We start from the raw sequence: 22,492 nt of genomic DNA, 5'->3' as shown, positions 1-22,492 counted from the left end.
TTGGCCTGCAGCCTCTGGAGCTTCCTGCAGGAGAAGAGAGAACAAGAGTGGGCCTGGAGAGCTTGGCTGGGAATGGGCTTGGACCACGCAAGAGCCCCAGTTCCCAGTAAAATTGCAGCACGACTCGTGTGGACTCTGGGACAGCGTTTCCCCAAGCTTGAGCATATCCGTCTATGTTGCATGCTCCAAGTCCTGAAATGCAGGCCAGAGGCACCCCCACTCATCTTGGTGAAGAAAGTGGCCACCAGGGCAGTGACAGTGCTGGGCATGGGCACCTCAGGGAGATGCTGCAAGTAGCAGAATTTGAACCCTTGCTCTAAGCCCAATGCTCTTTGTACCCCCACTGAGAAGTGTGGCTCCTGAGGGAGGGGAAGGAGTGATCGGGAAAAATTTGTGGGTTTGTTATGGTGTCCCCTCTAGGATGGGGTGTTCTGGATGAGGCAGTTTCGGGATACGGTGAGCCTGAAGGGTATGGAGGTAACCCAAACAAAGCGGAAATGCTCTTCCCTTCAAGAGGTCTGCCTGTCTTCCAAGGTGGCGGCTCTTAGTGAACAAGCCGTCCTGAAATCTTTTTTAAAAAATTATTTTTAATTGTTTTCTCTTTATGTATGCAAGGTTTTTGGTTTGTTTGTTTGTTTTGCCTGAATGTATGTGTCTGTGTGCCTCGTGCCTGTGGAAATCAGAAGAAGTACAAGATTCCTTGGAACTGAAGTCACAAATGGTTGTGGTGGATGCTGGGAATCAAACCTCGGTCCCCAGGGACAGCAACAAGAGCGCTCAAACAACGACCATCTCTTCTGCTCCATCCTTAAATTCTTACTAGTCCCCAGGAGCCTAAATACATTTTTAGCCATCACTCCCAAAGACCTCATGGCAACCAGGCGTCAGAGCACCAAGACAGTCTGGGACCATTTTGGCCTCTCCTTGGCCCACCCTAAGGTTCAGAGTTAGGGAGCAGCTGAAATGGCCAGGCCTGCATGGAGCCTAGTACGTGTCCAGGCTCAGAGCTCTGGGAAATTGACCTGAGTGGGGGGTAGGCTGAGAACAGAGCTGTGACAGCCTCCAGGGAGGATCATGCGAGTGGGGACAGCTGCAGCTCAGCCAGGCAGCAACCAGCTGCTGCCTGGGAGACAGGCCAGGGCCAGGCAGGGCGGGCGAGGCCCCCACAAACCCTGAGTCTGAGCTGGCAGATCCAGCTCGTGGGAGCAGGCAGTGGCTGGAGGCTTGATTTCATGTTTTCATGCCATGTTAACGGTCAGTTTGGTTAATGCTGAGCAGATGGGGGAGGGTCACCAGTTCCCTTGGGGACAGCCGTGGGCCAGACATGCATACATAGGCACGAACAGAAGAAACAGGACCCTGAATTACAGATGGTGCAGTGTGGGCTCATCTGCCCACTCACACTCACTCCATTGCATACACAAGGATAATTCCGGTAGGATGGATGGATGCATGGACAAAGGCAAGGGTGTGTATCCTCTTCCGGGTCTGCTATAGCACAGCTGGAGGTAGAAGCCAACTGAAGGCCTGGCACTCATCCCTCGGTCTGTGTCACCCAGACAGAACTCCCAGTATGGGACGTCTTCCCACCCTACGCCCTGCCCCGGGGGAGACACTAAGCACAAAGAGATTTATTTCAAAAAATAATTTATAAAATGCCATGTTCTTTTGTGTTGTCCACAGGCTTAGAGTCTCTCAGGGACACCAGAGCTGATGCCCCTTCCACAAAGATGCTGGGACAAGCAATAGCAGGGTAAGGCTTGCGAGCTGGGAGCAGTGAGGTCCAGAGGCCTCTAACCTCTAGGTTGTTTGTGGAAGCAGAAAGGTTTAGGACAAAAGCTTTGCAGCCAGGCCTGGCAAGCCCCTGAGATGGAAGCAGACGTGGAACCCTAATGCTTAGCTTGTCTGAAGATGACTCCGAGGGGAAGGTGAGGACCCCGAGACTAGAGCTGAATTCTAGGCTCGGAGCATGAGGCTAGCGCCAAAGGGCTGAACTATGAACCTTGGGACCAAGAATGGGCCTCTTCAAAGCAGAGCCAGAGGATCTGGGATAGCAGTAGGCTTGAGTCAGAGGCCTGGCACTGCCAACGTCAAATGCAGCATCAGGTTACAGCTGAGCTAGACCACTGGCCTACCAGCCCATACAACATTGTTTGCTGGCTCATGTCGTCTGCACGCCGGGGACAGGGAAGGGGCTCGGCGCCAGTGGCAAGGGGTAGGGGCTGAAAACAGAGTCATTGGAGGAGCAGGTGCTGCTGGCATCCCCATTGGAGGGAGAGTAGGGTCCAAAGGTCAGGCGGAGGTCAAGGTACTGCAAGGAACAGAGTTGGTCAGCTTCCAGCCTCTGGGACAGGCTGCTTCATGTTCATGTCCCTAGGCCAAGGGAGCGGGCAGAGAGAGAGGGCATGGGGCAGAAATGGGCAGTACCTCTTCAGAGACAGCCAGCAGGACCTTGTCCAGTGCTTCCACCAGCTGCTTAAAAGTGGGCCTTTGAGAGGGCGCAGCATGCCAACACTCCCTCATTAGGCCATACCTGGGAACAAGGCAAAGAAGCTTACGTCTAGGGCAAGGTGAGGGCTGTGGGCTCCCTAGGGTTGGGCCTCAGGGGTCTGGGAGGGACAAGCTGGACAATTCAGTGGGAGAGCAGAAACAGGACTAGGACTCCAGTCAGGGCTCATGAGCCATGGAAAGAGAGGAAGAGGAGGAGCCGTGAGTAGAGTGGGAAATGCTCTATGGCCAGGGCCAAAGCCTGAGGCCAAAGTCAGCGCAGATGGTGAAGTCTAGAAAGTGGGGCAAGGAGGGTGTCCTTACAGCTCTTGGGGGCAGTTCGGGGGCCGGTCCATCCTGTGCCCCTCTCGCAGGAGTGAGAACAGTTCCTCCACAGGGATGCCAGGGTATGGGGAGCCCCCGAGGGTGAAGATTTCCCACAGCAGGATCCCAAAGGACCATCTGGAGGCAGAACTGGGGCTCAGCAGGGCTCAGCCTGTGCCAGGGGCTATTGCAGGCATGATCCCCCACTTCCCCCCTTCCCCCTGAGAATAGGGAGGGGCACTCCTTTCTTTTGAGGTCTGATCCCACACAAGTCCCAGAGGAACTCCTCCTAAGATCTTGTGACTTAGGCAAGTGCCTTGCCCTTTTAGAGGGACAACTTGAATGAAATATCCAGAAGACTCTATCTGAGAACCCAGTTTCCCGGACTCACACGTCACTCTGGTGTGTGTATACCCGATCAAACAAGGCCTCAGGAGCCATCCATTTGACTGGCAGGCGGCCCTGGAGGAAGGAGACGGGACACTGGGGTTGAGCTGCCCAGCATCTATGCCTTCCATGCCAGGCCTAGTCCTCATCCCACTCCCATGCATCTCTGCCCTGCCCCTCACGTTGCTGGTTTTCTTATAGTAGTCAATGTGGTGGACACCACGGGCCAGCCCGAAGTCAGCAATCTTCATCACATTGTCCTCAGTCACCAGCACATTTCGGGCAGCCAGGTCCCGGTGGATGCACTAAGGACAGGGCAGGGAACTTAGATACGTCAGGATACGTGTCTGGGAACACTAGAGACATTCACCACCACCACCACCCCACCCCGAACAGATGAGAAGTGGGATGGGCCAAGGCCTGGGCTGAATCTCCAGCACCAGAAAAAGAAAAAGTTAGCGTGTCTGTTCAGAGCCCACATCTGCACCATAGCTTGCCCTCGGGCTAGAAAACAGGTGAAGAGAGAATGGGGACGACATGCAGCGTTAGCTGCATATGTATGGGAGCAGCGTATAAAGCATAGAGCAGTCAACAGGGAGAGAAGGAGCAGCTGAGGAGAAGGAGCAGCTGAGGAGCAGCACCAGCACAAAAGTGTGGGGGTGGAAGAGTTAGAGCGGGCCAGAGCACACTAGGACTGACTCTTGACCATACCTTCCGAGACTCCAGATACTGCATGCCTCGGGCCACCTGATAGGCACAGGAGACCAGGGCCGGGAAGGACAGTGGCCCATCACTGCTCCGAGGCCCATCAGGGCTGAGATCAGGGCCTGGTGGGCGCCGGGCACGGAGGAATTCTCGAAGGTTTCCCTTGGCAGCACATTCCACAATCACAAACAGGGGCCCTACACGGGGTAGGCATGGACCAGGGGGTGGGAAGGCTGGCAAGCCTGCGCCTTTGCATCCCAGCTGCCCCACTGCATCCTGACTCCCGCCCCACCTTCCTGAGTGCAGACGCCCAGCAGGTTGATGATGTTCTTGTGTCGTCCGATTAGCTTCATGACCTCCATCTCAGAGACCAGGTCTGCCAAATCCTTGTCAGAGGCGTTGTCTGCAAAGCAACATCTGGGGTGAGGAAACTGCCCTCCAACTCCACAAGAGCAGCATGAGGCAGGGGCAGGTCAAGGAATGCTGGACCAAGGCTTAGGTAGGTCTGGGTTGACATACTGTTGGGCTGTGTGCCTCAAAACAAGCTTTTTGGGGCTAGAGCTGTGCTCACTTTGTAGCATGCATGCCTAGCAGGAAGCCTGCATTCTGTCCGCACCACAGTATAAAACTAGGCTTGGCGAACCCCACTTCCAATCCTAGCACTTGACAAGTATGAGGCCAGACTGGGCTACATGAGACAACACAAAACAAAATGTACAAAACAAAACATGTGCACACTCATGTGTGTGTGTTTAAAGAAGAGGTCTTGAACTTGAAAGGGAGTGGGAAGCATGGGATGATTTGGGGAAAGGATAGAGTGGATGGAAATGATGTATGAAACTCAAAAAAGTAATTACTAGCCGGGTGTGGTGGCGCACGCCTTTAATCCCAGCCCTTGGGAGGCAGAGGCAGGCGGATCGCTGTGAGTTCGAGGCCAGCCTGGTTTACAAAGTGAGTCTAGGACAGCCAAGGCTACACAGAGAGACCCTGTCTCGAAAAACCAAAACAAAAATGAAACAAAAAGTGTTGGCTCACACTTGGGAGGCAGAGGCAGGCAGATCTCTGAGTTCCAGGCCAGCCTGGTCTACAGAGCAAGTCTAGGACATCCAAAGGCTACACAGAGAAACTCCGTCTCGGGCTGAACCGATGGCTCAGTGGTTAAGAGCACTGTTTGCTCTTCCAGAGGTCCTGAATTCAATTCCCAGCAAACACATGGTGGCTCACAACCATCTATAATGTGATCTGATGCCCTCTTCTGGACTGCAGGGCACAAGCAGGCAGGGCACTGTATATATAATAAATAAACAAATCTTTAAAAAAGGAAAAGAAACTCTGTCTCCAAAACAAAACAAAACTATTTATCTATTCAAGACTCTGTGTAGCCCTGGCTATACTGGACTTGTATACCAGGTTGGCTTCAAACTCAAGAGATCTGCCTGCCTCTGCCTCCTGACTGCTGGGATTAAAGATGTGTAGGTCTGGGAGACGCTCAATGAGTTAAAATATCAGCAGCACAATCCCCAGCACCCATGGAAAAGCTGGGTGCAGCAGCTGTGGCTCCAACACTCAGGGAACAGGGTCGGAGGCAGATAGTAGCTAGCTGGCCAGCTAGTGGAGCTGAAACAGCGAGCCCCGGGGTCAGTGGGAAACTGAAGAAGGTGGTGAGTGATAGAAGAAGACACCTAAATGCCGCACACCCACACCTATATCCACATGCACATATACCTGTCACACATGTACCCCACAAATCTCTCAACCTCTCTGAACCTCAAGCCTGTCTGGTATGAAGAAGGAAACCTCTTACAAAGCTTGCAAGGATGAAACGTGAAGACTCGGAAAGAGCTGACCGTCCCACGAGGAGGCCCATGGTATGGAAGAGCAGCGGACGTTTCCAGGAAGGAAGCTTTGCTAGCTCGTGCCTGGGTGAGGCAAGAGTTCCCTGGGGCAGGAAGCTCCATGAGGTCTCATTATCTATTTGGAAAGGAGCTTTTCCCCTGATTTTTTTGGAGAAGACTGGGCAAAGGACCAGGGACTAGGCCCCCAAGGATGACCTGTGGCCTGGGACAAAGACTCTTATCCTAGCTACACATCAATACGAAAAGCCTGTTTCACAATCCTTGTCTCTCAGAAAGTGCCAGCTGACTCCAGCTGTGCAGAGCGGAGGGAGGGAAGGAGGGGACCATGCAGTGGCTGGGGACAGCAGTAACAGTTCTAATGAGGAGCTCAGCAAGGTGTCTAGGACCAAATGGTGTAATATTAAACATCAAGAGATTGATGTGGGGGTTTTTTGTTTTGTTGTTTTTTCGAGACAGTCCGCCTGCCTGCCTCCTGAGTGCTGGGATTAAAGGTGTGCACCACTACCCCTGGTGGTGGTTTTTTAATATTATTTTTATTTTATGTGCATTTGTGTTTTGCTTGAATGTATGTCTGTGTGAGGGTGTCAGATTCTGGAGTTACAGACAGAGCTGTCCTGTGGGTGATGTGATTTGAACTCGGGTCCTCTGGAAGAACAGTTCAGTGCTCTTAACCACTGAGCCATCTCTCCAGCCCTGAGACTGGGATTTTTAAACAGAGAGCTGTTCTGTAGTAAGGACACAGACTGGGAATGGGAGGAAAATGTGCTGAAGGTTTATAAGTCAGTGGGCTTGATAGGTCTGAGATAGAAGATGAAGAGCTATGAGGCCAGAGCCGAGGTGGCTATTAAGCTCCAGTCACCACAAACCTCACAGGATCATCACCCAGTGGTTAAAAGGTTCTGAGGCAGCCAGGTGTAATTCCAGGACTGGAGAGGCTGAGGGGGGAGGATCACTATGAGTTCCAGGCTGTGCTAGGTTACAGAGTGACTTTCAGGTCAGCTTCAAGAAAACCAGTTCCAGCGAGGCATGGCTCAGGCCTTTATTCCCAGCACTCAGGAGGCAGAGGCAAGCAGATCTCTCAGTTCAAAGCCAGCCTGATCTATAGAGTAAGATTCGGGACAGCCAGGGTTACATAGAGAAAGCCTGTCCAGGAAACAAAACAAACAAGAAAGAAAGAAAGAAAGAAAGAAGGAAAGAAAGAAAGAAAGAAAGAAAGGATGTCCCATGAAAGTCTTCACTTACCAGGAAAGTAGGACAGAGGGGAGGGCATCCTATTGGGACTCTAGGTGAGAGAAGCCTGGGAGAATGGGGAAATAGAAGGATCCAGAGGGTCCTAGAAACCTACAAGAATAACATTATGACAGGTAGATCTGGGCCCAGGGGTCCTGTTCAAACTATGGCACCAGCCAAGGACAATATGTGCCATAAACTTCAAACCCATACTCAGATCTAGCCAATGGACAGAATATGCTCCACAGTTGAGTGCAGAGTGGGGTATGACTTTCACACGAACTCTGGTGCCCCATATTTGACCACATCTCCTGGATGGGGAGGCCTGGTGGCACTCAGAGGAAGGATAACAGGCTACCAAGAAGAGACTTGATACCCTATGAGCATATACAGGGGGAGGAGGTCACCCTCAGTCACAGTCATACGGGAGGGGAGTAGGGGGAAAGCAGGCGGGAGGGAGGGAGGAATGGGAGGATACAAGGGATGGGATAACAATTGAGATGTAATATGAATAAATTAATAAAAAATATATATGTAAAAAAAAGGGGGGGCCTGGTGAGATGGCTCAGTGGTTAAGAGCACTGACTGTTCTTCCAGAGGTCCTGAGTTCAATTCCCAGCAACCACATGGTGACTCATAACCATTTATAATGTGATCTGATGCATACTGTATACATAATAAATAAATCTTAAAAAAAAAAAAAGAAAGAAAGAAAGAAGAGAAAAGAAAAGAAAACCAGTTCCACACTCTACACCAAACATTCACCAAACTCCGTGTATAAGACACGGCCTACAAACGTCAGCCTGAGCAGTAAGGAGCCAGACACAAGAAGGACCTGAGGCTCAGAAGTCGCTTGCTAGGGCCAGCAAAAGACCTGGACTCCCAGCTGAGGGTGGAAACCCATGGCCTCTTCCCATGCACAGCCCTGTATTCTCTCGTTTGTCCCCTGCATCCCCTGCCCAGGTTGCCATGTGTACCTTTCAGCATCTTCACAGCTACGGTGTTGGCTTGGTCAGGCCGGGAGGGGTCCATGCCAAACGCTTCTGCACGAACCACCTGCCCAAAGCAGCCCTCACCTAGAGCCTTTCCGAGCACCAGCCTGGAGATCAAAAAAGCCCACGCCTCAGATCTGTGGGTACCAACCCTGAGCTGGCACCCCCATCCTTAGCCTGCTCAGTGTACCTGTCCCGGGGGAACTCCCAAAGTGGGTCGAGAGGCAGGTCTAGGCTCACAAGGCCTGAGAGCAAGGGTGGGCCACTGGACGACAGCCGGACACCTCGCACCAGAGACACACTTGATTTGCCAGAGGATCCGGACTCCAAGGAGAACTGCAAAGTGGGAGATTCTTTCTGCCTGCTGTGGTCGGGTTGAGAGCCACGCAGGGCAGGGGCCAGGGGGACAGGCACAGTACCTGTCGGGCCAAAGGGAAACGAGACAGCTTTTGTACAGTAACAGGCTGGCGAGAGTGGTGGCTGTGGATTGCTTGTCGGTGATACACTCCGGCCAGTAGCAGGAGCACCGCCAAAGCCAGCGAGCCAGATACATAGAGGATGATGTCTGTGTATCTGGCCTCAGATGTTGCTGTTCTCCATGCAAGATCTTCCTCTGCTCATTAGACAGAGAAACTGAGCAGTCAGTGGTCAGATTCACTAGCCCTCCCCCCTGCACCAACTTAGGTCCCCATAGCTACCAACACATATAGGGGCACACACTGAAAGAAGCTGTATTTGTACATTAGTCCTATATCCCCAACAGCCACACGGGCAGTCATGCAAAATCAAACCCGTGTCCCTGTTGAATTCAATAAGAGAGCGTTTGTCTAGCATTCACAGTGCCAAAACCCAAATACTGCACCCCCATAGGCCAAGGACACTGCCTATTTAACAGGTCATGAGGGCACCTGTAGCCCCCGCCCCGCCCCCTTTACCTGATAGCACAGTGAGCCACGCTGACTGGTAGGAGAGGCCGATGGAGTTGCCCGCCAGGCAGGTGTACTCTCCCGCGTCCTCAGCTGACACATTACGCAGGTATAAGACCTCTACCTCTGAGCTGTTGATGTCTGTTGTCTGAAGCAGAGGACGCACTGGGTGGCAGGAGGCTCTGGGGCCACTCTGTAGCTGGGAGGGTGGTTGGGGACCATCCTACCCCAGTGGGAAAAGGAAACTGCACCTTTAGGACTTGTACGTAGGGGAAGCCGTCAGCGCCGAAACTGCTGCCGTTGATAACGATGTGCTTCAGCCACTGGATATGGGGCTGGGCGTCACTGTACACCTTGCACAACAGCTCCACATTGCTGCCAACCACAGCTGTGGTGTTGGCTGGGAGCCCCGCCTGCAGGATGGGCCGGTGCGGGGACCGCTCTGGGGACCAGGCCAGGCCGTCAACCCTGACCAGTGGCACCCACAAAAATCACCCAGTTTACCTGCCCCCAGCCACTTCTCTAGTTCAAGAGAAGGACTTCTGGACATGCAGCTCCACTTCATCTGTTTACTTTCCTTCAGCTTTCTGTGACTCTACTGCCTTTGGGTCCAGGACAGCGTCTCAGACTCATGATCTAAACTTCCACAGCCTGTCCCCCACCCCCACCAATGATGTATCCAGGGCATATACCTGCCCACAAATGCACCGCATCCTTAAGAACTGAATCCAGTCTATGCCATCTGCCTGAATGCCCCTCTCACTTTCCTTTAGGCAGACTTCTTCCTGCTCCTTCAGTCCACAAACTCTTTGCTTCCTTCTGACCCTTGGAGCTATTCAACTTAACTGTCTCCATCTTGTTTCCAAGACAAGATAAGACAAGGTACCCACCCTGAGGGTAGGATGGAGCCCAAGATAAGCCAAATTCTTTGTCCTACCTCCCCACCCATCCACTCACCCAGCACATCCAACAGATAGTTGTAGCGAATGCTACCCAGAAGGTTCTCCACAAGACACGTGTATGTGCCACGGTCTGAGGGCACCACGCTTTCCATCACCAGGCTCCAGTGCTGGTGGCGCAGCTGGAAGCAGAAGCAGAGGATGTGTCTATAGGGGACCAGGGAAAGCATGGCAGGGGGAGGACAGACTCTGCCTATGGGGCTTTTCTCAATCTTCTTAGTTCCTAAAAGGACCAGGTCAAAGCCAGAGGTCCTGGACAAAGGGGCTGTAAGAAGTATCTGAGCGGGGCTGGAAGCGTCCCAGATTTGATTCCCAGCACCCACAAGCATCTGTCATCCCAGTTCCTGGGGATCTGATACTCTCCTCTAGGCTCTGCAGGCACTGGGCATGCACACAGTACACATACATACATTCAGGCAAAATATTCACATACATAAAATAAACAAATCTTAAGGAGGAAGAAGGAGGAGGAGGAAGAAGAAGAAGAAAAGAAGAAGAAAAGAAGAAGAAGAAAAAGAAGAAGAAAAAAGAAGAAGAAGAAGAAGAAGAGAAGAAGAAGAGAAGAAGAAGAAGAAGAAGAAGAAGAAGAAGAAGAAGAAGAAAAGAAGTGTCTGAAGACCGGGCATGGTGGCACATGCCTTTAATCCCAGCACTCCAGGAGGCAGTGGCAGGAGGATCTCTAAATTCATGGTCATCCTGGTCTCTAAAGCAAGTTCCAGGACAGCTAGGGCTACACAGAGAAACCCTAACTTGGGAAAAACAAAAACAAAATCCAAAAAGAAATGTCTGAGGCCAGACATGGTGGTGCATGCTTTTTATGCCCGCACTTGGAAGGCAAAGGCAGGAGGATATGAGTTCGAGGCTAGCCTGGTCTACTGATTGAGTTCCAAGCCTACACAGCTCTACAGTGAGACCCTGTCTCAAACAAACAAGCAGACAAACACCAACACGCATAATCTAAGCCCTACTTTGAGCCTTCCTGGTGTTAGCTATACTCTATCTAGGTGTGTCCCTTGTGCTAGTCTTTGCCCACTGAGTCTTAGTTTCCTCTTTACAGCATGCTGAGACCTGTGATGTTGACTGGTCAATGTTTCTCCCACCGTACAGGAGATGCTATGCAGGAAGTCGGAGACTAGCCTGTGCTCTATAGTGAGACCCTATCTGAAAAACCACCATCGTCACCCCAGGTGAGGCGACCCACACCTTTCGTGTCAGCACCTGGGAGGCAGAGGCAGGTAGATCTTTGAGTTTGAGGCCAGCCTGATCTACAGAGTCAGTTCCAGGACAGCTAGACCTACATAGAGACACTCTGTTTCAAAACAAAACAAAACAACATCAACAACAAAAACACAAAATGAAACAAAACACAAAACCAAAGCCAGAGTCAAAGCCAGTACCATTAGGGCTAGAGAGATCCTCAGTGGTTAATAGTACTTGCTGCACCGGGTGTGGTGGCGCACACCTTTAATCCCAGCACTCAGGAGGCAGAGGCAGGCGGATCGCTGTGAGTTTGAGGCTAGCCTGGTCTACAAAGTGAGTCCAGGACAGCCAAGGCTACACAGAGAAACCTTGTCTCAGGAAAAATAAAAAAGGCGGGGGGAGAAAAGAGCACTTGCTGCTCTTCTGGAGGATCCGAATTTGTTCCCCAGCACCCATGTCGGGCAGCTTACAACTGCCTATATAATCCCAGCTCCCAGGGATTTGATGCCCTCTCCTGGTTTCTGTGGGCACCCGTGCATATGGTATTTACTCATATATAATTAAAGATAATAAAAATAACCCTTTAGTGCCCACCCCAGCCATAAACATTAAAGGCAACAATGAAAACCTCACTAGAACACAAAAGTTGTTGCTAAGGCTGAGAGGATGAAATTTGTGAGAGAGTGGCAGATTGGGAACTTAAGCCAGAGCTGCCCACACTCAGAGCTCTGTCATTTCCTTCCTCGTTAGCTATAACGGTCTATGTAGGGAATCCATGCAGGAAAGATGAAGATGGGGAGAAGGCGGACTTGGAAGCAGAGGCTCACCCGAATGCCTCCAATGCGGTTCTCCCCGTGGAAGGCCTGTCCATCCTTCAGCCAACGGATAGTGGGCATCGGGTTGCCTGCAGCCGGACAGCGAAACTTAACAGTATTCCCGGCAGGCACTGCATGCAGCTTCTTCTCCATGCGTTGGGGGTGTGTCCAGTAGGGTGCTAGAAGGAGAAGAGTAATTAAGATGACCTTGGCTCCCATCCAGGTCTCAGTGACCAGATGGGCAGTGGAGAAGAGTCCCTGAGGATATACTAACCTTGCTGGGGGTAAATGTGCCCACTCGAGGATCCACTGAGGGTCTTGGGGTCCTCATCATTATTGATGGAGGTTAAAGAGTCTATTCAGGGACAAAGGAAGGCATTTGAAGTCCAAAAAAGGAGGGTTCCTCTTCCGAGGCACCCTTAGACCCCAGACAGATTCTCTTACCATCCACAGTCAGGGTAAGGTTATGTAAGACAGCCATGGAGCCACGTGCCAGGCAGAGGTATCGGCCAGCATCCTCAGGAAGGAAGCTCGCGATCTCCAGGCGGCCCCTCCAGCCCCGTACTCGTCCAGCAGACGCTAGACGTCTGCCCTTCTTGTACCAGTGACCACCACGCTCCGTAAGTCCACAGCACAGCCGCACCGGCTGCCCCAGGGCTACAGTCAACACCTGGTCTTGCTGCTCTGGGGTGGGGGCTAGACAGGGCTCTGAGGGCAGATGGCAGAAGTCATTGATACCCATAGCTCCATCCAAGGCTAGCCCCCACCCCCTCACCCCTGCACACAGAGAACATGCTGCACACATGGGACACAAAGAGCCTATAACACATGCTATTCACACACACATAACCACATGCTATAAATGCTTTGCATAGGAACAATGCCACCCTTTGGGAGTTGTCACACACTCTTGGCATACATGCTAGACATGCTACTGCCCAAAATACACACACACACACACACACACACACACACACACACACACACACACACACGGCACATGCTATAAGTGCCACATACAGGATATATGCCACACCTCTGAGGCACACTATATTACTATATTTGGTACATACATCACACATGCTGCTTGCACCTACCTCCCAACCTACACAGAACCACAGTGCATAGAACCACACACACACACACACAGCCAAGGGGCTCACCACTGACTCTGCAGCCAAGCCCAGGCTCTGTGCCAGGCAAGGCTAATCCTCCTTTGTAGACATACAGATAGGAGAGTGCCTGCTGGGGGGCCAGACAGTGAATCCCAATGCTTGAGCACTGCCCTGCTGCCACCTTCTTGGGACCAGGGCCAGGATCCTCTCCAGCTTTGCTCAGCCAGAAGCCCCTTCCTGATGACTGTATCTGCCATCCCTGCCACCCTCTCCCACCTCAGAGGCCATACCCAGCTCCATTTCCTCAGGGGCCTCAAGGGACAAGGCCGGTGTCCCCAGAAGGATGCCCAGTAAGGCCAACAGCAGCCACATTTCCTTCCAGCTGTTCTCAGGGCCCAGGCCAGACTTCCCACTGCCTGCTTCCTAAGACAGAGGGGAAAAGAGCTCCTGTTATGAATGCGTGTGCTCTTATGCTGGCCCCAGGCCTTTATTTTGCAGATGAGGACACAGAGATAGGAAGCAGTTGGCCTGCTCATCCAAACCTCCAGGCAGGCAGCAGTAGGAGCAAAGCTGGAGCCAGCACTGCTGCTGCCTGAGCCCGAAGCCTCCCCATAGGAGGTTCTGCAGGGGGGCGGGTGCTGGACTTCCTGCATGTCTTGGGTCCTACTGAGACCCTGGCATGCCTTCACAGAAAGAGCGGTTTTAGAATTTTTGTCTTGGGAGGAAGCAGAGACGGGGACATATCTTTTGCTCACTCTCAGTACACACCATTTATTTATTTATTTATTTTTGCTGAATAAATGAATTCAATGCTGAGGAGTTAAAGAAGAAAAGTGAAATCTAATACAGGACCAGCTTTCAACATCTGGATGCTAGCTACAGGGACCTCACTCGTTAGCACTACTGACACTTCCATGTCAGCATGGGATACTTCCAGGGGTGGGTGCTCTAACAGGGCACGATCCAAATTTGCAGAACTGCATCCTGAGGACACAACCAGTGGTTTGTACCCTCAGCGACTTCATCTTAGACAATGCAGAAGCTTGTTTGGTTTTGCTTTTCGTTTTTCCGCAGAGTTGGGGATTGACCCTAAGACCTCCTTGCCTTGCTAAGCAAACACGGAGCTTCTTTGTGACTTTGTAACTAGCACAGATTGTGCAGGTCTGCTAGTGACAAACTCAAATCTTGATCCCTGCCAAGACCTACCTTTGTTCCTTTCTGAACCATTATCATCATAGGATTGCTTCAAGGATAAAAGGGACAGTGCATGGAGGATGGCACACACAGAGTGTTGGTGAGATGCTCTCCCAGTCCCTATACTGAGTGCCCACCAGCACCCTTGGTCTGACAGGAATCAGGCAGGCTCTGCTTCCCAAAAGGAAGACTTAGAGCTAAGCCTTGATATGAGCAGGGGACCAGTGTCGTCTCAGGGACATACAGGCTCTTCCCTAGTCCTGGACAACAACCAGGTGGCACCAGCATCTTTGGATCAGTGTTCTTTTTCTTCAGGACCCTGTTCGTGTTGGGCAAGTGCTCTGTGAATTTGTGTGTCTTCCTTGCAACACAGAGACCATGATCATCTCTGTATCAGTACAGCTTTAGTATATAGTATATGTACAGTGGAAGAAAACAGCAGGGTTCTTTTGGAGGAGGAGCAGGGTTCAAGACAGAGCTTCTCTGTGTAACCTTGACTGTCCTGGACTTGCTTTGTAGACCAGGCTGGCCTCAAACTCACGACTATCCGCCTGCCTCTGCCTCCCAAGTGCTGGGATTATAGGCGTGCACCACCATGCTGGGCTGTTTTGTCTGTTTTGTATTTCACCCTGTCACCCAGTTTGCAAGCCCTTAAGGGTTAACTACAGGCCATCTTTTTCTTTCTTTCTTTTTTATCATTTTGAGACAAGGTCTTACCAAAGGACCCAGCAGGCTGGCTTTGAAACGAAACTCAGTCTGTATACCAAAAACAGAGCTTCAAATTGTGAGCCTCCTGTCGCAGCCTGCCAAGTACCTGTTAAGGCCCATGTGCCAGGCTCAGCTTTTCTAGGCCTCATTTTAAGTGCCAGTGTCAATCTTGTTATTCCCACTGCCTGTCCCTTTAGTTTCGTCAGTACATTCTAAAGTCCAGCATGTTTGCTTTCTTGCCTGTCCCTCATTCCTCTTTTCCACAGGCTTAGCTATTGTCTTAGAACCTTGACCTGTCTGTCCCCTATCCTTAGTTGGGTCAGCCCATCAGTAAAACATTCCTACCACAACCCTGCTAAGTAGAGAGGGTCACTCTTGCATCCCCAGCTTGTCTTGGGGTAGATAGGTCCGCGGAGGTTTTATTCCCACTCGCAGGCTGCCCTGAACTCACAACCACAGAGTTCTCAGTCTGGTCGCCAAGGCTGGCTGCTGAAGATCGCTAGCACTTGGGACTTGAAACTGAGTTCTCCACCCTCCTGCACTCACACGACGCGGGGCTCTGGGCAAGTGCCTGCGCCCATCCGAGCCTTGATTTCTTCATCTTTAGGTCCAGAGCATTGTCGGTCACCGGCCCGAGGGCCACAGTGCACCCACCCCGTCACTCTCGGAGCGAGGTGCATGTCAGCGGTCCCCATGCGGTGTAGCATAGACAGCTGGCCCATCGCCCCCGCCCGGTGGGCAATAAGTAACCAGAACGGTGACCAGGGTGCTCTTTGAACGGAGGGGGACAAAAGGCCCTGTGTGCGCTGCGGGTTACTGATTTACCGTCCCCTCCACCCAACCACTCCCGCCGCGCGGGCGCCAAGGTCTCCGGGGCTGGAGTGGGCAGCTCTCCCCCCCGTCTGCCGGGAGTGCGGTGTGTGGCCCGGTTCACCCGGAGCTAGAGGGCTCCTCCTGTGCAGGGGCCCGGCTCACCTGGCTCCTCCTCAGCTGCCCCGTTCCCGCGCCGGCGGGTCAGGATCCCGGCGGGGCTGGCACACTCTGCCGCCGGGAGCTCCTCGGCGCCCGGCCGAAGAGCCAGGAATGTCCCAGCAACTGCAGCGTGGCGGGGGGCTGCCCACCACCTGCCCCGCCCACCTCGTGCTCCGCCCATCCTGGACCAGTTCTATTCTGAGAGGCGTGGTCCGAGAGCCTGCGATTGTCAACCAGGCTCAGGAGCTCCCGGTGGGACTGGATCGCCCAGTCTCAGCCTTCTGATTCGGCGTCTTTTGCTCCAGGGCCCCTGGCCCAACCTCCAAGGTGTAAGGTGCTATCTTCTCTACCCTCGGCTCTTCAGTTTGGAACTCACCTCCTGTCTTCGGTGCAATCGCAGTACATCAGATAGAACTGCCCGCTTGTTCATTGCATGAGTGACCTTTAGAGGATATTTAAAACACACCTCCGTGCGGGGTGATGGCGGTGGTGGCAGTGGTGGTGGCGCATGCCTTTAATCCCAGCACCCAGGAAGCATAGGCAGGCAGCTCTCTGAGTTTGAGGCCAGCCTGGTCTACAGAGTGAGTTCTAGGACAGCCAAGGCTACACAGAGAAATCCTGTCTCGAGAAACTAAACCAAACCAAACAACAACAACAACAACAACAAAACCCCCCCCCCAAAAAAAAAAACCTCACAAAATTTTAATGGGCATTTTTTGCACGTTAATGTGTTCCATGCATGTACGTCTGTACATTGATGTTTTCCTTGCATACATGTCTGTGTGAAAGTGTCGGACCCCTGGAACTGGAGTTATAGACAGTTGTGAATTTCCATATGGGTGCTGGAAATTGAACCTGGGTCCTCTGGAAGAACAACTAGAATTCCTAACCGCTGAGCTATCTCTCCAGCCACCCCCACTTTTAAATTTTCATTTTAAACTTCAATTTTTAAAAAGTTTAAATTATTATTATTATTAATTTTTATTTTGTTTTTTCGGAGACAGAGTTTCTCTTTGTAGCATTGGCTGTCCTAGACTCATTTTGTAGACTAGGCTGGCCTCGAACTCACAGCAATCCACCTGCCTCCACCTCCTGAGTGGTGGGATTAAGGGCATGCGCCACCATGCCCAGCTAACTTTTTATTTTATTTTTTATTGTTTTGGTTTTTTTGAGACAGGGTTTCTCTGTGTAGCCTTGACTGTCTTGGACTTGCTTTGTAGACCAGGCTGGCCTTGATCTCACAGAGATCCACTTGCCTCTGCCTCCTGAGTGCTGGGATTAAAGACGTGCGCCACCACTGCCCAGCCTCATTTTTGTTTTTGTTTTTCCTTTTACATTTTTATTTTAAAAAGTTTTAATTTTTATTTTACATCATGCTTTGCCTGCAATGTAGTCTAATTGCCTGCAGATAGCAGAAGAGGGTTGATTTTCTGGAGCTGAAGTTATAGACTCAAATGTGGGAAGCCGTGATAAATTCTGCCATATCAGAAATCCTGCGCTTAGGCTGCATGCTGTGACCTTCGGGTTGCTGAGCTTTGCCAGAGGAGGTCTTTGTGTTCCAGGCCATCCTTGGACTGTTTACCTTTGAAAGAAGTAGGGAAGTCCCTACTGAGAAACACCTGGAGGGTTAAGGAAATCCTTTCAGAGAGCTACTCAGGAAGTTCTTACAGGGAGCTATTCAAGCTAGTGTTCTTTTTGCCTTGGGAGCTAGGGAGAGGGGTCAGAATAGATCCTATTGACCTTACTATATAAAGTCTTACTCGTCCGCATTAAAGAGAGTCTTGATCAGAAATTTCCCGACTTGATTTCTCGCTTCTCTGTACCCTACTTTTAATCCCCACTCCCTCTTTCAGGTGAAGCCTGATTTGATTTTTCCCGTGGGCTGGGACACGTCACCCAAATCCTCTGAAATAGTAGCCAGTGCTTTAATCAGGAGACTATTTCTCAGGCCCTTAAACTTTACTGTTAAATTTATTTGGTTTTGTTTTTTTTTGAAAACAGACCTAGTTAATGTAGTCCTGGCTAGTGGGCAAGTCTTCTGTGAGAACCAGGTTGCCCTCTATTTTGCAATGATCTTCCTGCTTCTGCTTCCAGACTGCTGGGATTACAGGACCCCGAATTCATGTGATCGCAGAAACTACATGGGGACAAGCCTGGTTTGTTCCTGGGTAGGAGATTATAGGTGGGAGCCACCACACAGGCCCCGGTGAATTTTCAAATAACATCTCATGCCTGTCCTGTGGATGGTTTTGGCGTGGCGCGGTAGTCTGGTCCACATGGGCAAAGCTTTGTCACGTTTATGTTGGCCCAGTGCTCGTCCTGGGCCTTAGCACATGCATCCTCTCTTCCTGTTTGATCCATTCTCCTCTTGGTCTGGCCAATGCTATTGCATCTTGTGGTCTCAGTTTACCCTCGTCCCCTCCCTCCCACCCCCCCAGGGCAGCCCTGTGGACCTATCTGCCAAGCTTCTTTTGTTAGGACGGAGAAAGAACAAGGCCTCAAGCCTTGGTACTGTCACTCCCTGTCCTGTCTTCATTTTCTCCTCAGTAAGTCAGAAAATGATGCTATAGTCTACAGGAAACTTGCAAAAGGAGGGGTCACATGTGCATATATGACCTGTGAGCACTTAGAACCATTGTTTCTGCGTCACACTTTGCACATGGTGACGAGAGTCATCTGTGTAAGCAGTAGGAAATATTAAGCTCCTGCAGGCCGGAACTGAGGCTGCTGACCTCATCTTTGTATCTCAAGTGCCCGGCGCCCCTTAGGTGTCTTCAGAGAGCTTCCTCCCCACCTGGCTCAGGTCTGTCTCACCTGCAAGCACTTCTGTCAAGTGCTTGTAGACTATGGCTTAACTAGGAAGCCAGCAAGGCCATGTCTCGCCTGAAGGCCCAGGGGTCTGCATCTCTGAAGCTCTTTGGAAAAAAACACAGCGCAGGTCACCTGTGAGGCTCCCAGTTCTGTCCCCCAGGGTGAGACCCTGCAGAAGCTTCCTTTCCTTTAAAAAATTCTATTTGCATGCCAGGCATGGTGGTGCACGACTTTAATCCCAGCACTCCGGAGGCAGAGGCAGGTGGATCACTGTGAGTTCAAGGCCAGCCTGGTCTACAAAAATGAGTCCGGGACAGCCAGGGCTAAAACAAACAAACAAAACAAAACAAAAACCAAAATAGATAAACCCTATCGAGAAAATTTCTATCTGCAAGCATGGTGTGTGTGTGTGTGTGTGTGTGTGTGTGTGTGTGTGTGTGCGCATGTGGTGTCTGTGTGAGTGAGCGTATGCACGTGTGGTGTGGGTGTACATGATGTGTGTGACCGTGTGTGTGGTATGAATACATAGTGTGTGTATTATGTAATATGTGTTGATGTGGTGTGCTGTGTGTGTGCATGTGTGGTGTGTGTATATGTAGTGTGTGTGTGCATGTGGTATGTGTGTCTATGTGCATGCAGTGTGTGTGTGTGTACATGGTATGTGTCTGTGTAGTATGTGTGTGCAGTATATGTGAGTGTATGAACATGTGTGTATATGGTGTATATATGGTATGTACGTATATGTGCATGTGGTTTGTATATATATATGTAGTGTGTATGTGTTCAAGGTGTGTGTCTGTGTACTATGTGTGTGCATGTGGTTTGTGTGCAGTGTGTATATATGTGGTGTGTGTGTGTGTACGTGTGTATGTTTTACTGTCATCGTGAACAGTCCAGTGTGGGTTTTGGGAAGAACAGAACACACTCTAAACCACAACTCTCTAGTCCTCCTTTCCTTTCCTTTCCTTTTTTTTTTTTTTTTTTGAGACAGGGTTTCTCTGTGTAGCCTTGGCTAGCTTGGACTAACTTTGTAGACCAGGCTGGCCTCGAACTCAGAGATCTTCCTGCCTCTGTCTCCTGAGTGCTGGGATTAAAGGCGTGCACCACCATGCCCAGCTCAGTCCTCCTTTTCTATTTTCAATTCACTTTAATTTTATTATTTTGTGTGCATGTATGGTTGTGCAGCACATGCATACAACGCCCTGGATGCAGAAAAAGATGTTGAGTCCCCTGGAACTGAAGTTATGAATGGTTGTGAGCCACCATGTAGGTGCTGGGAATAGAACCTGGGTCTTCCGGATGAACAAGTGCTCATAACCACTGCTCCATCTCTCTAGCCTCAAATTCTAATCTTATTTTATTTTACGCTGGGGACCAGACCCAGGAACTTGTGAGTTCTTGGTATGTCCGAAGCCACCTTAATGCTCCCAGTCCAGATGACTGTATTGTTATTCAGGAGAGTCCATCTCTCTTCATTCTCACTCCCCAAAAGATAGTGGTATTTCTTTTCTTTTTTCTACACAGGGTTTCTCTGTGTAGCCTTGGCTGTCCAGAACTCATTTTGTAGACCAGGCTGGCTTCCTCAAACTCAGAGATCCGCCTGCCTCTGCCTTCCGAGTGCTGAGATTAAAGTGTGTGTGTGTGTGTGTGTGTGTGTGTGTGTGTGTGTGTGTGTGTGTGTGTGTGATAATTTTACTGTGTAGTCCTGGCTAACCTTGAACTCCAGTGGGCAACAGTTTGCTTTCTAGGTTTTTCTTTCTTTTCTCCAACAATAAGAATTGTCTCCTCCCAAAGATAAATCAGAACTTCACTTGTTACCATTGTTTTTGAAAGCAGCTTATCCTAACCAGGAAGTGGTGACTCATACCTGTAATTACAGCACTTGAGAGGCTGAGGCAGGAGGATCACTGTGGGTTTAAGGAGACCACCCTTGGCTGTTTAGTGAATTCTAGGATAGCCAGAACTACTGAGAACCTAACTCAAGAAACACACACACACACACACACACACACACACACACACACACACACACACACACACACACACCACTGGACGGCGGTGGAGGAAGAAAAGAAGTTTATTATGATCTTCCAGTCCACAGTCTAACCCCACAAAAGTGTCCAGGAGGAAGGAGGCTTCTAGCTTAAGGACTTGCTTTGCAGAGAGAATGCCTCGGAACTCCTGGACTTTTCTGGCCCTCCGTGGACTCTTCTTCTTGAATACAGTTCTTGCGCTCCCTGGTGAGCTGACAACAGGAGCTAGACCCTACAGAACAGATTTCATTTCAACTCTGGGGTGTTTCCTAAGCTGAGAGCCAATTAATTAGGAGCTTCCCATAACCCCACAGTCTCCCAAGATCCCTAAGACCCTCAGATTGCCCTCAGTTCCCTAGATACACTCTCTAAGTCTCTTGACTGAACTGTTTCCTACACCACAGGATCGTTCCTTCACTCACTCGGTCTACTGGCAAGTATTTTATTAACGGCTAGTTAGGTGCGGCGCCCAGCGCTTCTGCTATGTCACTCAGTTTCCTCTATGCACTGTTCTCTTTCCCTCTCCACTAGTCCATTCCTTCCCTCCCTCCCTTCTTCCTTCCCTTCCTTTTTGTGCTGGGGAGGTGTGTACCGCCACACCCTGAGTTCATGGACTATTTTAAATTCCACGCAAGGCAGTAAAGCAGAGCCCGCCTCTAGGCAGATGAGTAAGATTAGCAGAGTGAAAGATACAGGCAGCAGCAGGGATGGCTTCATCCTCTTGCTCTTTTTTGTTTGTTTGTTTGTTTGTTTGTTTGTTTTGAGACAGAGTCTGGCTAGATAGCCCTGGCTGTCCTGGAATTCACTGTGGAGATCTGTAGATCAGGCTGGCCTTTACCTTTCAGCAATTCTCTTCCTCCATTCTCTCAAGCACTTGAATTATAGGTATGAGCCACCACACTGGCTTCCAGGCTCCCAGCGTTTCCTAGAAGGCAGCGACTCACTAGAAGGCATATGGAAGGGGACGAGAAATGTGGGAGCTAGGGCCGATCCTTCTCTTCCCGTGCTTTAGTCCAGTACTGAGGAGGTACCAAGCCATGGGCAGACTTTACAGACCCGGTGTCCCGGGGAGGGTCTCTGGAGGCCAGGACTCACCTACCCCCACCTTCGGGGGACCGGAGTGGGGGTTAGGAGGGGAGAGGGGAGCTCTTGGAATTGAGGGCAGAGGCTGCCTGGTGCCGGTGATATTGCTCTTGGCCAGCAGCCTGGCTCAGGAAACACAGGCCTCTGTGTAGAAGGACCTCCACCGAGCCAGCCCAACCCCTGCCCAGGCCCCACTTCAGCTCAAGCCCGGGCCCAGCTCAGAACCTCTGACACTGGCCTCATGTTTCTTCTTTGCTTCATTTCTTTCTTTGAGAACAACCTTTATTTTGAGAGAGTTTAAAAATATAGAACCCTGTTACATTAAGATGATTTAGTCAACCACAGACCACATGTCCCATGGTGGTCCCATAAGATGAGAGTGGAGAGAAAATTCCTACAGCCAGGACTTTACATTCCTTCACTGTGCTTCGGTAAGTTTGGACACAAACACCGCTGTGTTAGAATTGTCTACAGTAGGGATGACAAGGTGGCCGAGTGGTTAAGGTGATGGACTGCTAATCCACCAACGGGTGGTTCCAATCCCATCCTAATCATTCAGCTCTCAATGGACTTGAGGTTTACCGGGTGTGGTGGCGCACACCTTTAATCCCAACACTCAGGAGGCAGAGGCAGGCAGATCGCTGTGAGTTCGAGCCCAGCCTGGTCTACAAGGAGAGTTCCAGGACAGCCAGGAC

The 22,492-nt window shown here is 50.9% G+C and overlaps 1 protein-coding gene across 1 annotated transcript; it reads right to left on the bottom strand.

Moving 5' to 3' along the window:
• Positions 1-1,863: 1,863 nt before the first annotated feature.
• Positions 1,864-16,036, bottom strand: Fgfr4 (fibroblast growth factor receptor 4). The gene is made up of 18 exons (XM_051171876.1): positions 15,874-16,036; positions 13,294-13,419; positions 12,326-12,590; positions 12,156-12,236; positions 11,894-12,060; positions 9,865-9,988; positions 9,159-9,349; positions 8,917-9,055; positions 8,401-8,594; positions 8,172-8,317; positions 7,967-8,088; positions 4,196-4,306; positions 3,910-4,100; positions 3,381-3,503; positions 3,203-3,273; positions 2,812-2,949; positions 2,428-2,533; positions 1,864-2,311 (listed from the first exon to the last, which is right to left on the bottom strand). The coding sequence occupies exons 2-18, from the start codon at positions 13,366-13,368 to the stop codon at positions 2,162-2,164; spliced, it is 2,394 nt and encodes a 797-aa protein (XP_051027833.1). The 5' UTR covers positions 13,369-13,419; positions 15,874-16,036; the 3' UTR covers positions 1,864-2,161.
• Positions 16,037-22,492: the final 6,456 nt, after the last annotated feature.

Source organism: Acomys russatus, chromosome 3, assembly GCF_903995435.1.
Source record: "Acomys russatus chromosome 3, mAcoRus1.1, whole genome shotgun sequence".
Lineage (NCBI taxonomy): Eukaryota > Metazoa > Chordata > Mammalia > Rodentia > Muridae > Acomys > Acomys russatus.
The sequence above is the reverse complement of the archived record's forward strand: the minus strand, read 5'-3'. Positions and strand labels throughout refer to the sequence as shown.

Coding starts and splice junctions, on each gene's coding strand:
- Fgfr4 (XM_051171876.1), bottom strand. CDS start 13,368: ATGTGGCTGCTGTTGGCCTTACTGGGCATCCTTCTGGGGACACCGGCC. Junction 3,504..3,909: donor AGTATCTGGAGTCTCGGAAG/GTATGGTCAAGA, acceptor CCCTGTCCTTAG/TGCATCCACCGGGACCTGGC. Junction 3,274..3,380: donor ACTATAAGAAAACCAGCAAC/GTGAGGGGCAGG, acceptor TCCTTCCTCCAG/GGCCGCCTGCCAGTCAAATG.